The 16,095-nt window shown below is 42.5% G+C and overlaps 2 protein-coding genes across 2 annotated transcripts; one reads left to right on the forward strand and one right to left on the reverse strand.

The window, feature by feature from the left end:
• Positions 1–27: 27 nt before the first annotated feature.
• On the reverse strand, positions 28–3,763 carry LOC143121842 (adenine phosphoribosyltransferase). Its single transcript, XM_076282479.1, has 5 exons — positions 3,641–3,763; positions 3,362–3,455; positions 2,648–2,794; positions 1,084–1,179; positions 28–595 (listed from the first exon to the last, which is right to left on the reverse strand). Exons 1-5 carry the CDS (start codon positions 3,761–3,763, stop codon positions 444–446), a joined length of 612 nt encoding a protein of 203 aa, XP_076138594.1. The 3' UTR covers positions 28–443.
• Positions 3,764–12,577: 8,814 nt separating this feature from the next.
• proca1 (protein interacting with cyclin A1) lies at positions 12,578–15,658 on the forward strand. Its single transcript, XM_076281699.1, has 4 exons — positions 12,578–13,124; positions 13,317–13,449; positions 13,735–13,869; positions 14,014–15,658. Exons 1-4 carry the CDS (start codon positions 12,578–12,580, stop codon positions 15,656–15,658), a joined length of 2,460 nt encoding a protein of 819 aa, XP_076137814.1.
• Positions 15,659–16,095: the final 437 nt, after the last annotated feature.

The following is a 16,095-nucleotide window of genomic DNA, read 5'->3' on the forward strand; positions in this document are numbered from 1 at the left end:
CTCTGTCTCACGTAAAAAAGCATAGGTGTGGCACATCCGCATGTAGTGAAGGCACTTTTTATTATTGCCCCAAAATTGTCTTCATTTCGTTTCATTATTATTCCTTATTAGTTTCTATTGAGACACATGTATTTTGCCCTAAGACAACATTTTAGACAGAAGAGTTTAAACTTTAGTGGCCATCTCTATCATGCATTTAGAAATTCTAGTTTGCATACAGCCCCACCTTGTGGTAGTTGTAAAAAGGTACAATCCAAACATGGAATAATCCAAACAAGACTGCACCATCCTCATGTGATTCCTGAAGATAAAGCCTCGCTTGTGAGAGTGTTATTTTTGGCTCATTTATCAGTATCTCCTCTGGAAGAGGCACTAAAAGCTTCCCACGTATTTCTGATAGTCTACCTCTCTCTCACTCTCATTCCCACACTGTTTCCTGGGGTTCACTGTTTTTTGTGGCCAAAGAGTGCGAACGATTCCAGGTACTGGCTGTCGATCTGTGATTGGAGTTCCTCTGGGATGCAGTGTGAGTGCTTATAGTTCTGCTTAATCCATGTGCCACCCTCACTGTTCTCAATGGCCACTGCAGCAACACCTACACACAATTTGAACAGAATCAGTAAACATTTATTATATCACATTTATTCATTTAGCAGACCCTTTCATCCAAAAACGTGGAATAGCATTCTTCACCAAATGTCAAGAAATCAAACTTCCACGAGTGTTTCACTGACACATTTGAATGTGTCTAGTTTACTGTGAAAGTGTAGGCCTACTGTCTGAAAGGTATCAGTTATCGTATGTTGTCACTATTTATTAGTGTAGTTTGTTTGTTGTTTATAATATATTATAACTGAGAGCTTTGTAACCTTATTTCTGCTGTGACAAACCAGTACAGGCTGAGGGTGCTTCCGTGAGGCTGATGGTTTCAAACGTTGGCTGACGTGCTGAACGTGGGCTTAGCTCAACATTGTACTCCTCCCCACATTGAGCCCAGCCTCGACCAGGGGCTTCTCCATGGTTTTAAGGACACCATCACAGACAATAAGGTGTTGTGGTTCAACAGTGAATAGGCAGACTCACCCACCACCGTGGCCCCTTGCTTCTCCACAAGCTGGATGGCTGCCTTCATGGTGCCTCCCGTCTCGATCCACTGATCCACTATAAGCACCTTCAGGCCTGTAAGATACCAGCTTTCATTGAACAGTGGTTCCTCTAATAAAACTGTGGAAGGCTCTATATTGATCTAGGATTTGTTTGGAAATACCTTGTATAGGTTAAGAAACAAGTGTTGTGAAAAATCTGCTTTCTGCAGTAGATTGACAAAAGATGCAAATTTTATCATTAGCATCGGCTCATTTAAAATGGTTGAAACTATGTGGTAGTACAGTTGAGAAGTGCAGCACCTTTGTCCCAAAAGGGGGTGCCATAAAAACCTAATATAACTGATTTGGTAATGTTTGTATTCAATCAAATTTGTCTGGTTGATGACCCTCATGGTTTACATGGTCTTCAAAGGAAAGTAGGTTCCATAAAAGATGCCTTAATCTTTAAAGAGAAGTTTTGTTTCTTACACTTTTTTTGAGCTTTCAATATTTTTGTGGTCCCTACACAACATTTTGTTTTATAATAGGCTTGATCTGCTTTCCCTGCATTTTAATGTAAAAATGTGTTAAATGAGCAGGCCAAAGTATTGTATATTTGTATGTATATATAATATTGTAGTTTGTAGTATACTACAAGTACTACTATACCCTCCATATTTTACTGGTGTATGAGGTGTATGTGACTAATGGCCTTCTCAAACAGCAAGGGGTCATGCTCTTAGGGATCTATCTTTTATTTTTAACCTAAACAAGTGACAGCTGGGGTGTATATACATTCAATTGACAGGAACAGGAACTGAACTCGCTCACTGGACTGGGGAGTGTAGAATGGCCAAAAGGGGGTCTTTTCAGTCAAAGTACAGGAGGTCACATCCTGCCTGGCAGGATGTGCTTGGCTAAACTGTATAGGCCAATGACGACAGAAAGTGAGTGAAGTTCAGTGTAGCCAGGTTTCTTCCATATTCAAATGGACCCACAGCTTGACACCTGGAGGTCATCCATTAACACAAAATAATTAGCAGGCTAGAGGGGGTTTCAGGTGGCGTACTCCACTTTTTTTACTCTCCCTGATTTTTACTTTTTTACTTGTACTCATTTTGATACTGAAACAGTTTTACTGCTTTCACTAAATGAGGCGAAACAATAAGGAACAATCCACTGAAACCGAATGTGTGATCACAAAACAGGGAATTTTCACTTAAAGGTATTTAGCCAGAAAATATTTTTGGAAGTGGTTTTATTTTAAAAGGTTTTGAGGACCAAATAATCAACTTTTTAACAAGGGATCCTGAAATATAAGACCTTGAATTTCAATATTTACTGAGTCAATTTAATTTTCCAAGTAAAAAAAGTGTGCTGCGTTAATTGTACATTTGTTCCGAAGGCAACTGACTTGAACACTAACTTGTACATTCTTTGTTCCAAAGGCAACTAACTTGAACTTCGGGGGGAAATATTTTCATTCACCGTGCAACAGAGCTGCATGGCCAGCCCATATCAATATTAAACTAGCTAATGTTTTCACATGTGTGATGTGGTACCTGGCCTGAGTACGTCCAGACGCACTTCCATCAGTTTCTCGCGCCCCGAATAGTCACTGTAATCTTGGGTCTGAGTGTCGATACATAAATGTCCTGCTTTACGGATGGCCAGGAAACCTTTCCCAAGAGTGGTAGCCACAGCAGACCCTGAGTAGATACATAATATATTATATGAGGTGACATATTGTGTATAGATTTTCAGTTTGCTAACTGTGATATCACATCCAGAATATATAATATTTAGAGGCAATAGTCTAAGGATTTTTGTTTCAACTCTAGTTAACCTAGCTGACACGGTTACATTTTCACAAACTTTCATTCCCCGGCTGCAAATCTCTGTGGTGAATGGACTAGGAAGCTTGGGGGAACTACAGATGTGTTTACCTATCCTAACAGGACCTTGTTATAAAAAAAATAATTTGAGGGTATTATAAACTAACTAGCCACCAACAGAAAGACACCATAAACATATAGAGAATTTTTATAATTTATTTTGTGTGTAACTGAGAGTCAGAGTGTGTAACTGGTGGTTTGAGAGAGAGAGAGAGGGACCGATGCCAAATGTGTTTCTAAATTTAGTGGGTTTCCCAGTGGGTAAAATTTCTTTCTGTATCAGAGTGTGACCTGTGTTCTCAAAATAACATCCCCAGCATATGTGTAGACACATCTCACCAGAAGCCTGTGAGCCAGAACCTTGTTTTCCCCCCAGTTTACCTAGAATGAATCCCATGGCATCTATGCCAGCAACAATGTCAATCGACTCATTCTGGAATGGTTTCAGCAGGTCCTGAACACAATCTGATAATGCCTTTAAACAAACACAAAAGATATTAACTAATGCTCTGCAGTAGATTGTGCAGTAATATACTAGTGCTAATCTGTCTGTGAAGGGGTTAGTGATTAAAATAACTGCTGTCTTTAAGAGTATTTACTGTAACAAGCTGAAAGTGTGAAAACAATACGCAACATTTGCAAGACTGCCACTGGGCATACCTGGGAGTTGCAGTAGAGCCTTGAAGGGTCAAGCCAAGCAAACTTTGGTCCTTTGGTGTTAGGTGCCATGAGAGATATATACCAGCCCTTTCCCCTGTCTTGAGGGACAGCCAAAGCATCCATTCTGCAAGCTGGTGAAGATCGAAGCAGAAGTTGACTGACACGCACAAACTAGGCACCGCTGTCCAAAGCCAAGGGGGGCGTACCGTTAACATTTCTGAGAAGAACACTCAATGCTGCCCTCTGTGAGTTATGCAAACAAACTGAGTCTATGACCCGGCACAGTTATTCTATACGTTTTGTATTTGAAACAGTTTTTTTACAAGTGGGAGTATAAAGTTGCATATTGAAACACAAAGGCTTGTCTAAGAAATATTTGCTTTGTCGATGCATGCTGTTCAATGTGTTACCTGCTGATGTTGTTCTTCTCAAGACTTGTCACGTTCCTTGTGAATCATTTCCACTTGGGGAAATGATTTATGTTTTCTCAACTTTTCTCAACTTCACCTCTTTGGATATTCTACGTCACATTATTAGGGTATTATAGTTAATGCCAATGTCTTATTAGTAGGGGTGTGAATCTCTCATGTAAAAGACAATACGATTCGCATCTAGATACATGGGCACGATTCGATACAAGAAAAGATACATGTTTATAAAAACACGATTCAGTACCATTCGATGCGATTCGATGCAGTTCAAGAATGGAAAGCATTCTAAAAGTTTTTTTTATCATTTGCTCATGGTGCACATTAATTTTATATTATCAATTATCATGGTCATGGTTGTCACTTAGGCAAAAAAAAATGTGTGAATATGATTATCTAAACTGAGGTTTGTTTCATATACTGTATTGAAATGAAAAAAGAATAGTCTACATTTCAGTCAAACACAGCAGCCAAATACAACATAAAAATACAATTGTATAGACTTTATAGATCTTTCACAGATTTTATAGAGTTATATCTGATTGTTTTCATGGAGCTGTAGCCTTGTTGAGGTAAGACAATACCAAAATAAAAGTGCTTAAGAAACTCTTGGCCTTTTCTCATATAGCATAGCCTAGCCTAGCCTACCCTACAAGAATAAAATAGGCCTACAAATCAATAAACTCTCTGGGCTTATTTTGTTCCAACAGTAGACCTAATGCAGAAACCTATAATGCCACAAGTCTGAGTAAATATGAACAAAATCATTGGCTAATAATTTGTGCATCGTTTTAGCAGCAAGGGCCAAATTATTATTTAACATTAAGGAAATCCCTTCATCAAAGTAAGGCTACTCTACAGACTATCGTTGTGCTGTTTAGGAATGCTATAAGTGTTTAATTTCGCGCTGGATTTCGAAAAACAAAAGCCGACCGAGTGCAAGTTGTCACATGCTTAAAAGAACACGCCACCCAAAATCAGTAGTAATATATGTTCTTACCTTAACTTTCACGAGTTCAGTCGTACCTCTCCCGCGTCGGTATGTGCACTCAAACGCTCTGGCACGCGGCGCGAATGTGTTAGCATGTTGCTAAGACATTGGCTTCTACCAAGGGGGCAGGCGAATTCCCGGAAGTAGAAGCATCGATGTAGCGGTGGTTATCAACTCTCTGCTAACCCCATAGAACGCCCATCCATTTAGGATTTTTTTGAACTCCCATAACTTCATGTAACATATATCATGTGCCAATATTTTAGCTTCTGTATTATCTACATAAACAATAAAAGGCAAAACAAGACTCGACTACCTCGTACGTAACGTTAGGTTCCCGTGAGAAGAATGTTTAGCATGTCCGGTTGAAGGGAAGCTAACACACTGAAGGGAGATAACCGTATTGTTTGGATAAGAAGCGTAGTCCAGCCAGCACGGAAACTCGTGAACAAAGCTATGTAGCCTACAATAGCATTGTAGCCTACCGGTATGTTAAGGTAAAGCATAGAGGCAAGTAAACCTAATGGAAAAACAGTAGTTTTACCGTTAGGTAGTCTAACGATAATCATTTCAGAGGTTTTCGATGGATTGACGTAGGTCAGAAAAGTGGAAAGAAGATTAGCCTCAAGGCTATAACTTTTTTGTTTTGTTTTACCATGACTGTTTTTGAAGATGATCATGTGTGGTAGTTTCAACATTAACACGACTTGATATCACTTGTGAGGATGATATTAATAATAATACATAAATAAATGTTTAACTTTGATGACTTTGAAGGCGAAGGAAGTGTGAGAAGAATTTCTGTGTAGCCTATCTATCATATGAGTTACAAGATTCAGTTCGATGGCTAACGTCACGAAGTTAAGTGCGAGTCTGCGCAGTACTGGGGGGACCAACTGAAAAATGACTCAGTACCCTGCCATTGAGAACGACGGAGTCTGTTCGTCCATTTCTTTTACTGTCTATGGCTTCTACCCATAGACAGTAAAAGAAATGGACGAACAGACTCCGTCGTTTTCAATGGGAGGGCACTGAGTCAAATAGAACGATTTTTCAGTTGGTCCCCCCAGTACTGCGCAGACTCACACTTAACTTCGTGACGTTAGCCATCGAACTGAATCTTGTAACTCATATGATAGATACACAGAAATTATTCTTACACTTCCTTCGCCTTCAAAGTGATCAAAGTTAAACATGTATTTATGTATTATTATTAATATCATCCTCACCAAGTCGTGTTAATGTTGAAGCTACCACACATGATCATCTTCAAAAACAGTCATGCTAAAACAAAACAAAAAAGTTATAGCCTTGAAGCTAATCTTCTTTCCACTTTTCCGACCTACGGTCAATCCATCGAAAACCTCTGAAATGATTAGTGCCTTTTTATAAAAATTAGGTTTACTTTTTTATTATTATAAGCCTTTGTGTAATGCTTTACCTTAACATAGGGTCGTGTATGCTAGGTTTTGCTTATGAGTTACCGTCATAGACAGTTAGGTGGACTGAGCTTCTTATCCAAACAATACGGTTATCTCCCTACGGCGCGAAAGAGAGATTACGTCAAAGCTAGCTTCCCTCCAACCGAACAAGCTAACCATTCTTATGGGTAACCAACGTTACGGACGAGGTAGTGGAGTCTGTTTTGCCTTTGTAGTGTTTATGTGGATTACACAGAAGCTACAATATCGGCACAGGATATATGTTATATGAAGTTATGGTATTTCAAAAAAATCCTAGAATGGATGGACTTCTATGGGAGTTAGCAGAGAGATGGTCCCTCCAGCCTACGTCGATTCTTCTACTTCCGGGAATTCGCCTGCCCCCTTGCTTCTACCAGAGAATAGAGCTGCACAGTCCCGCCCACAGCCGATGCCGGATGTAAAAATTCAATGCAATTTCTCCATTGACAATTGTGGTATAAAAACTTAACTGCACGTGGTAGACTTAAAACCAGCTACCTTTGTACTAAGCGATTGTATATGCTCCTATAGACACCAAGAGTTCGTGGGGCACTAACCTTGTTTTGAGATAAATGCATTTTATTCGCGATCTCTTGGATAAGTACTTCATTACCCACAATCCTGAACAATCCCACAATCCCACAGTGATGCCTCTGATTGGTGGAAAGGCCGTTATGGTCATAGTTTGAAACTTTCTCAGTGGAAAAATATTGACAAACATGGCGGAGTTTTTTACTGCCTATGGCGAAAATCTTAATGTGATTAAAAACTTTCTTGACGAATATTGGTACTTGTATCAACAAGGATTGGGGTTTATACATCACAACTTAGTCAGGGCCAATACACTATCAAATAGACCACTGTAAATGTTAGTTTAAACACTCAAACTTTTCAGGTAGGCTAGCACTAGCCGACAGGCTAACCCATAGATATATACATATATATATATCTATGAGGCTAACCTTTAGCATTTCCGACATTGTATGTCATTACATAATGCAGCTAACATTAGCCTACATGCTGCAACACAGGTATGAAATATATTATGTTTTAGTGAGTGTCCAAAGGGGTGAAAGCCACTTTAAATCGGGTCACATTATTGACTGTTGTGTGTCCGAGAGTCAGTTTGTGGGTTTTGTAAGGGTCAGCAGCATGAGGGACAAGACCTACAAAGTTGTGGTGAGTTAAGGGACTGTACGATATTTACCGGGGGGGCCTAAGAGAATTTTTTAAGCCTTAGGGGAAGGCCCAGGAGAATTTTTTTGGCCTGGGGGGAGGGCCGAGGAAAATTATTTTTTCCTGATCCATGATATTTTTTTCCCCTGATCAATGATCCGTTTTCGATATTTTAAAAGGTTTGTAGGCCAAAACATGATTCACGTCTCTTTGACAGAGTGGGCGAGTCCAAAAAGTCGCAACCCTACCTGAATCTCCCACAACTCCCCTCATAAGCTTGCAGGTCACCCGCGGTTATGGGTCATAAACCAAATATTTTAATGATATTCGGGTCATTTGCGGGCGGGTCAGTTAAAATTAATTAAATATATATTTTCTACAAATAGGCCTACTTAAAATATCACGAGAAGGCTAGCATCAATACAGTAAAGCATCAATACAGTAAGTCAACAGTAAAGAAGCTGAAGACGCGAGTTAAAATAATAAAGACACCCCTTCAGGAAAAGCGATATGGGCTATGGGAAATATTGGGAAAAGTTCTTAAAGAAGATGACAGTAGTACAGGTTATGGTCTATGTAGGCCTACTTCTTGCGAAGCCATTTAAAAGTATGACAGCCGAAACGGGAAGCCTGCAGGAATGTTTTAGTGAGTGTCCAAAGTTTCGCAAATAAATTAATTTGTTTTACAGAAATGGACTACTGCATGCAGGCTATAACCAAAAGCACACATTTTGTAAATAAGCGGGTCGGATCGCGGGTCGGGTATAATTTTGTCCTAATTAATATTTGCGGTCCGAGTTGCGGTCGGGTTGATTAAAATATCGGGCGACCGCGGGCCGCTTGTGACCAAACCGGCGCAACACTGGTTTGTAGCCCCGTGTGTGTCTATGTGTGCTTATGGCATTTGCTGGCCGTTTTAACCTTGTAAATGTCATTTTTCAACCAGTTTTATTTGAATCACGTAGGGGGGAGGGCCTAGGAGAATTTTTTTGAGCCGGGGGGAGGCCCCTGGAAAAATAAAATTGACCAGGGGGGAGGGCCAGGCAGAACATTTTTAACCCGATCGTCTGGCGACCAGCCCTCCCCCCCTAAATATCGTACAGTCCCTAAGCAGGGAGGTTGGTAATGTTAAAGGAGAATTCCGGTGTGATTTTGACCTAAAGTGTTTTGAAACATGATACCGAGTGTGAACGTATGTCTCATAGCCCATCTCGGCTTGTCACCTGCACTCCGAAATCTGGCGCTAGTTAGCCAATGCTACCAACAAGGCGGTCAATGGTGGTGCCTCGGCATCGGCATAGCCATGCAAATAAATCACTGTTTTACACCATTTACAAGGCTCAGTGTATCTCCACACTTCATTGGTAGACTTCCAAGGGCCCTGACATTTAAAACGAGACATTGAGAACTTTGAAAAAGCACTGGTAGTTTACTTACAAGACAATTTATACAGACAGTATCTTCTCGAAGTTTAGCGTTTGCAGGCATCTTGAATTTAGTCACGATAAGTCGAGCGACGAGTAAGAATGAACTGGTATGATAAGGGATCAGATTCCAAAAATAATTCCAGTTGCTGCTACTGGAAGAAACTGTAATCCATGCATTTCCACAGAATTATTTTTGGAATCAACAACATCAACTTTGCTGATGGATGGATTAAGTTTTGCTATGCAGTTATGGTTGAAATAATAGCCCATCAGCGCATCTCTAGTGTGTGTGCCTCTCTCTCGCTCAAAGGGGAGGGGTAGGCTGAGGGGTCGATCAAGCATGGATTCTAAACTCTGTGGTGGATAGGATCTACAATTAGGTGTTAATTAATATTACTACCTAGGTCAAAGTACTCCCAAGTGCTATTCCGCCAGACATTGTAGTTCTCCTGTTTATTCGCTTGGAAAATCGTCATGTTTCATGTTGTGTGCCCTAAAATTTTTAATCAACTACTTGTGCAACTGTATTTAAGTAGGGAAAACGTGGATGTAGTGGACGTAGATTAATGCCATCTTACTCTCTCTACGCCCGCTAGCATAGCAACATGCTAACACATTCGCGCCGCGCACCAGAGCGTTTGAGTGCTCATACCGACGCGGGAGAGGTACGACTCAACTCGTGAAAGTTAAGGTAAGAACATATATTACTACTGATTTTGGGTGGCGTGTTTCTTTAAGTTGCAGTAGGTGTATGGGTAATGACGTCATTTGACAACTTTGGGCAATGAATGTAACCAAAAACGAACTGCATTACCCACAATTCCGTACCACGTATAGTTTCAAAACCGGAAGTGGGACGAACGCGCTGAATGAGAGTCTGAGCAAACGGATACCGATAAGTATCGGTTAATCTTTACACCCCTACTTATTAGCTTAAATAGGACAGAAATTAACATCATAACAGGGAAATATTTTCCTCTGTCCAAAAGGAAAGCAGATAGAAAGTACTGAAACAAATCTTAAACATGCGCGCAGTTTTCATGCGCATGGGAGAGAGAGCATGCAGGTCTTACATGATTGTTGGTTTCTGGTGGTATAGCTGGCTAATCACTGAATAAACAGTCTTAAGGTTATGGATATTGTTGAACATTCTGAAATAGAAAAGAACTGCAGTCGCACAGTACAGGCTACTCATCATCAAATACACCAAACACTTAAGCACACCAGTGTGTGTGATCATGGCAGTTGCAGAGCCACTGTCTCCACACTGTCGGCTGGCCTAAATCTCAGTTTTTTTAACTCTATGATGTAATTTCTGTTTCTAAAAACATAGCAAAGGGTTTTGAGTAACTTATGGCCATGTCCATTTCCCGTGTGAGTTAAATGTTTTTATGCAGATGTCTGGATAAGGTGAGGTAACAGATCATGCATGGGTGTTTTAGACATAGTGTAGGCCCTATTATCTCTAATGTAAAGTGTGTCCCAATATTGAAGACACAGTAACACCCCTGCCTACAGGTGCAAACAAATCTAAATTCATTATCTGGATTGAAGTGACAAAAACTAAACTATCGATGTCATGGCCACAGAGAAGTTTACCTTGATCCAGCCGCATGCGAACAAACGTGCGTCTCCACTCCCTGGTTATATTATTCAGTGGGTAGGCGTTGATGCGTGATAAATATTTTCTTCCAAATATTGTGATGCAGAAGTGGACTAAAGAGGAGCCTATTTGCCCGGTCACCTTTATTTTGGGGGGTTTAGGGTGGCATATGGGTCCCTGGGAATAAACCAAAACGTTACACATAACACAGACAACAGATGTTGGTGCTTTGTAACGGCCCACTGTCCAACTGTGTCCAAATTAGCGTGGTCAAATATTCATCAAATAAACTATGGTGTAGACTCCCATTGGATGGCCAAATAGTTAACAGGCTATTATAAAACTAGTCTGAGTCTTATTTGTATAGCCTATTTTAGAATGTTAATATGCTCTAACTGGCACAGGTATCCTACATAAGGATTAGCATCCTTGGCACAGGCAGTAGGTAGCCTACTGAATAATAATTCATAATAAACGGACGGGATTTTAAGTCCATTGTTACCTCTGCTGATTTTGCATCATTTCCCCGCCTTCTTTCCAATCCGATTGCTTTCAGCCACCCCATTCCTTTGGAGAAGTCCTTTATGAGCTACTCAGTTGCCCATGTGACTGAAAACCCCTTGCCCTGCACTGCGAGGGAGATGATGAATAGTCTACATTCAAATAGGCTATCATCTTTCATTTCCTCTCCCATTGCACCGCCTATTTATTTATTGCACCGCTTTATTTATTTCTTTATCCAAATTGAGCAAACTTTTGAAATCGAACTTTTAACGAATGCCAAAAGTAGTCTGTGCAACGTCTTCTGTATTAAATCTGAATTTCGGCCTATTAAATCTGGATTTCGTTCGCCTTAACACGCTGATTGGTAACCGATTCATTGCAGTTAATTAGGCTCCCATTTGGCCTTGGCCATTACCATCTTCATTAAGTCACTCAGTGAGACATATGAACCACCTAATGCATGGGAGGCCTGACAATAACCTCTTTGGGAAGCTTGTTCGTACATGCAGTCTTTGCTGCATCTTTTCTGACGAGACATGTCACCCCAGAAAGTGACTGACAGAAGATGGGAGATGCAGGTCCCCCAAGATGATAAAACGTCCTCCTTTTGGGCCCTTTCTTCCGCAGCGCAGAGTTCAGTTTACATCTTAAACTGGGCCATTTCCCATCCCTTTTGTGGTATTTGAAAGATGCCCAATCTCGTTGGGTCGACAGAATCACCCCATCCCTTGTTACCATGGAAAGCGTTGTAAGAACCTCCTCCTTGCTGCGTCATTGAAGTAAATCGCCAGTTTCAGTGGGAAACGGAGAACGTAAGGGGTAACTTGCGGTCAAAACTTCAGCCAGTAGTAGGCTACTTTACAAGTCTTACTACTTCAGTGTAGTGGTGTGCTCCAACACCGCAGACTATATTTAATTACACTGTACCTTGTCAATAAAATGCAGATATAAACCACGAATTGAAGATTTGAATCTACTGCCAAGTTAATTAGCAATCCCCTGTCACTTCCCTAAATAAAGGCCTTGTTTATTGGTGCATATATTTTGTTCACTGCATAAAGTAGCCCTATGTGGGAAAAGAAACAATGATATCTTTAAAATGCAGTCCTGCAGGCGCAGACACTCAAAAATATCTGTTTTGGTGCTTCTGTGTCGAATGTCGACAGCTGACCAATCAGTGAAGGGTTAATTAAATGACAGACCACTCCCATTATCGACCGTCAACTTTATTAATACTCGCCCCCTGTTCAATGCTCCCAATAAATCGACACTCGGCAGCAAGCGGAGGCAGTCAGGTTGTGGTGCTGTCTTGGTGCTGGTGGTGCTGAAATTGCAGCCTGCAGCAATGTGGTCGGTGTTTTTCGTCTTCCTGTCCTACTTAGACGGGGAATTCGTTAAGGCAGACTTCTTAAGCAATTCCTTGGAGGCAGAGAAGGAGAGTAAAGAATTATTTTACTTGCTCAACAATACCCTCTGCGCCAAAAGGTCAAATGTCGGCGAGTACCATCTGCTTCAAGTGTCGGACGGAATTGAAGAAGTCCGTTCCGTTCACGATGCCACTGGTAAACTAGTCGACTGCGCGTTAACAACAGACCAAATGCAAGTTAAATCGTTCATGTATGTGTGTAAACTGGGACTAAGAGGTCAGGGCACAATTCCCACCGCTTTGAATCCCAGCTTCACGAACATTACTGACATTAAGTTGAAGTGCCTCCATTTGAAATCGAAGCGCTCGACAGATGCTGCAAGTCAACTGCCAGTACGGGAGAGGGGAAAAGTCGAAAGGAAAGGAACAGAGTCTTCCATCCTGCGCAGATCCAAGCGCGGCTTTACCTACCCTGGGACTTTGTGGTGTGGCGCCGGTAACAATGCTGAAAATTATGACCAGCTCGGTGAGTGTGATGAACGATTTATTCAATTCATTTAAATCATAAATGTTTTGTTGCAAATGTAAATGTACCTTGGACACTAAAACACATAGTCTAACCTTTGAAACCTGCATGAAAGTGTTACTCAGTTTGCTTGCGACCTGTCTTGATTCAGTAAATGGCTGAAAGGATGCGTTCGCACTTGGTCATTTTCAGGGGAATTCGCTGAGACCGACAAATGTTGCCGCGTGCATGACCACTGTCCCCACGTCATCCATGCCTTCTCCTCCAATTATGGCTACACCAACTTTAAATGGCACTCAATTAGCCACTGCGACTGCGATAACGCGTGAGTTCAAGAATCCTTCGCAAAGCTGCATGAGCTGAACGAATAAAAGTCGTGTGTATGGAATAAGCCTCTTTTAGATAACATTTCTCAGTGAGTGTTATGATCTAATCTGTTTGAAATCTTTTTACTTATAATTGAAACACTGTAAAACAATTGAATGATAACCACATTCAGTTTAAATATTGAAAGTACATTCAGACAGGCTTTTGTTTAAACAAAGAAAAAGTCATAAAGTCATAAGTCATAAAATTCATTAAATGTCCAGGGCTGTTTTTTGTTTTGTAGATTGAAGGCATGTCTCCGGGAAGTGAATGACACTTCCTCCAGGGTTGTTGGACAGGCATTCTTCAATGTCATCGAGGCACCCTGCTTTGAATTATCCTATGAGGAGCAGTGTGTTGAAAGACACTGGTATGGAGTGTAAGTATCTCTGTCTGAACTCACTATTCCAATATATGTAAGCGGTCTTGCAATTGGAAAATTATATTTATTGCACCTTTCTAAACCCACACCTCCATTGTGCACGCCTCATTCTGTTTCCCAACTCTCTCTGCCACCCTGTAGGTGTAAGCAGTACGACAAGGTTCCCGTGGCTGTGCTAAAAGAGTCCATAGCTTATGATTTTGGTGGCATTGATGTCATTGATGATCTGCCCTTACCTCCTCTGGAGAACACTGAGGAGCCTGGCATAGAGCCAGAGGAGACTCCGGAGGGAGCCGGCACCGCACAGTCCACCGGGTCCGGCTCGCAGACCACTACCCCGGAGGCGCCCTCGCTCACCAACATGGTGACCGCGGCCGAGGATTTCATCAAAGTGCTCGCCACCGTATCCACCTCACAGGGCTCCTCACCAGACGCGACTAAGGAGGAGACGCAGGGCTCGGAGAAGAAACGGAAGAAGAATGCCGGCGGTAAGAAGAGGAAGAACAAAAAGAGGAGGGGGAAGGGCAAAGGGAGGAAGAGGAGGCCGAGCGTGGAGACGGTGGTTAAGACGGACGAGGGCGCAGTGGGCGCTCCCTCCTGCCACGTGCCCGAAGAGGTCAGTAGCAGGACCAACATCATCGAAGACCCGGCGCTAACCAAGCAGGCGGAGGCCAACGTGGACAATTTCATGAGGAGCGAGGCAGACCTGGAGGCCAAAGAGGAGCTGTCGAACACCATGATGAGGGACGAGCCTCAGAGGGCAGCCGGTGCAACGTCGCCTGCGGAATCAGCGAAAGAAGAGTCGCCGAAGGACAAGGACGATGACAAGCGCACGCTTTCCGCCACTGCATCTCCCACTCTCACTGTAAACATGGGGATTATCAAAACCAAGACCCACAGAGAGAGAGTGAGGCTGGGGCAGAAGAGGCTGAGGCACATGCTGCGAGCAGCTACGCCCTCCCCCAACACCCCGAAAGCTAACGAGGACACACAAGAAGATCAGTCCATCACGGACTCTGTCAGAGACGGCAGCGACGGCACTACGGTTGAAAGCAGGCAAGCTGAGGCTGCGGGACAGCCCAGCTCAGGCACCCTGGGAAACGCAAGCGAAGAGGGCCCCGTTGCCACGACAGCAGGGGCGCCCACCACCAAGCCTCCCCGAGCCAAAAGGCCGAGGTCAAAGGAGAGGGGGATGGGAGTGGGGAGAAAGAGAGCGGGAAAAGTTATACCTCCTTTAGAGGAAGGAGAGGGGCCTCAGCACACAGGGAGTGAGGAGGAGCCCACTGGTGGGACTCCGGTAGTTTCAGCCTCTGAGGTGAGCACGCTGGGCTACCACGTCCCCCCTAAAAGACTGGACTACCAGAGTGTGGCTAGACTGGCGCCTCCCCCAATCAGTAAACCCGTGGAACCCTCACGGAAAGGCAAGCGACAAAGGTCAAGAGAGTCCAGAGAACGGAGGAAAATCGGTCACATTTTTAGCACGACTTTCGCCCCCATTTTAACTCCCACGTCCACCCACACGGTTCCTGTGCAAAACCCAGACAAAGCTGACTATGAGGTGATGTTGACCGCTGGTGTGAGTGCCACCACAGTCCCTCCCCAGTCCGACACAAGCGCTTTGGCCCAGCAAAGGCCAACTGTCAAAGACACAAGCACACAGGAGACCCCGCTATTTCTACTGACCGGTATCCCTCCCGGAGACCCACAGAAACCAAAACACAAGAAGCAGGAAAGACGTGAAAGGAAGAAACAGAGAAAGGTCTTCGCTGTTCTCTCGAGTGTTTGAATCTTAACTATACCATAGTTACATTTAGGGCCTCACAAATGGCCAAAGATCGTTTTGGTTACCCTTAAAATTAACAACAGTGTTGATACTCTACACAACTATTCTTTCTACAATTGTGGATTTAGTTTTGTAAAGTCTGTGGCAGTAATTGTTTTGATTTTATGGAATGTGTGAAGCAATGTGAGGAAAGAAAAGCAAATACAGTGTCAACAGGGTTTAATAAAGTACTGAAGCATGACTGCTTTTTTTCATGGTGGTAATACAAAGTGTATAACGGTTGCCCAATTCTCATTAAGGTGCCCTTAAAATTCAGCTATAAGAACAATACAGCAACAGACTCTAGCCCCTGTTCAATCATTTGATGTATGTTACAGCAACTTTATTATTTTATCGCCTTACTGGGTGTCCGCTATTTCATTTCCTGCTGACAAAGCAAG

This window comes from Alosa pseudoharengus, unplaced genomic scaffold, assembly GCF_046254945.1.
Source record: "Alosa pseudoharengus isolate Yale_2024_CS ecotype anadromous, Long Island Sound unplaced genomic scaffold, YU_APseudo_1.1 YU_APseudo_1.1_scf_13, whole genome shotgun sequence".
NCBI classification, from domain to species: Eukaryota; Metazoa; Chordata; class Actinopteri; order Clupeiformes; family Clupeidae; genus Alosa; species Alosa pseudoharengus.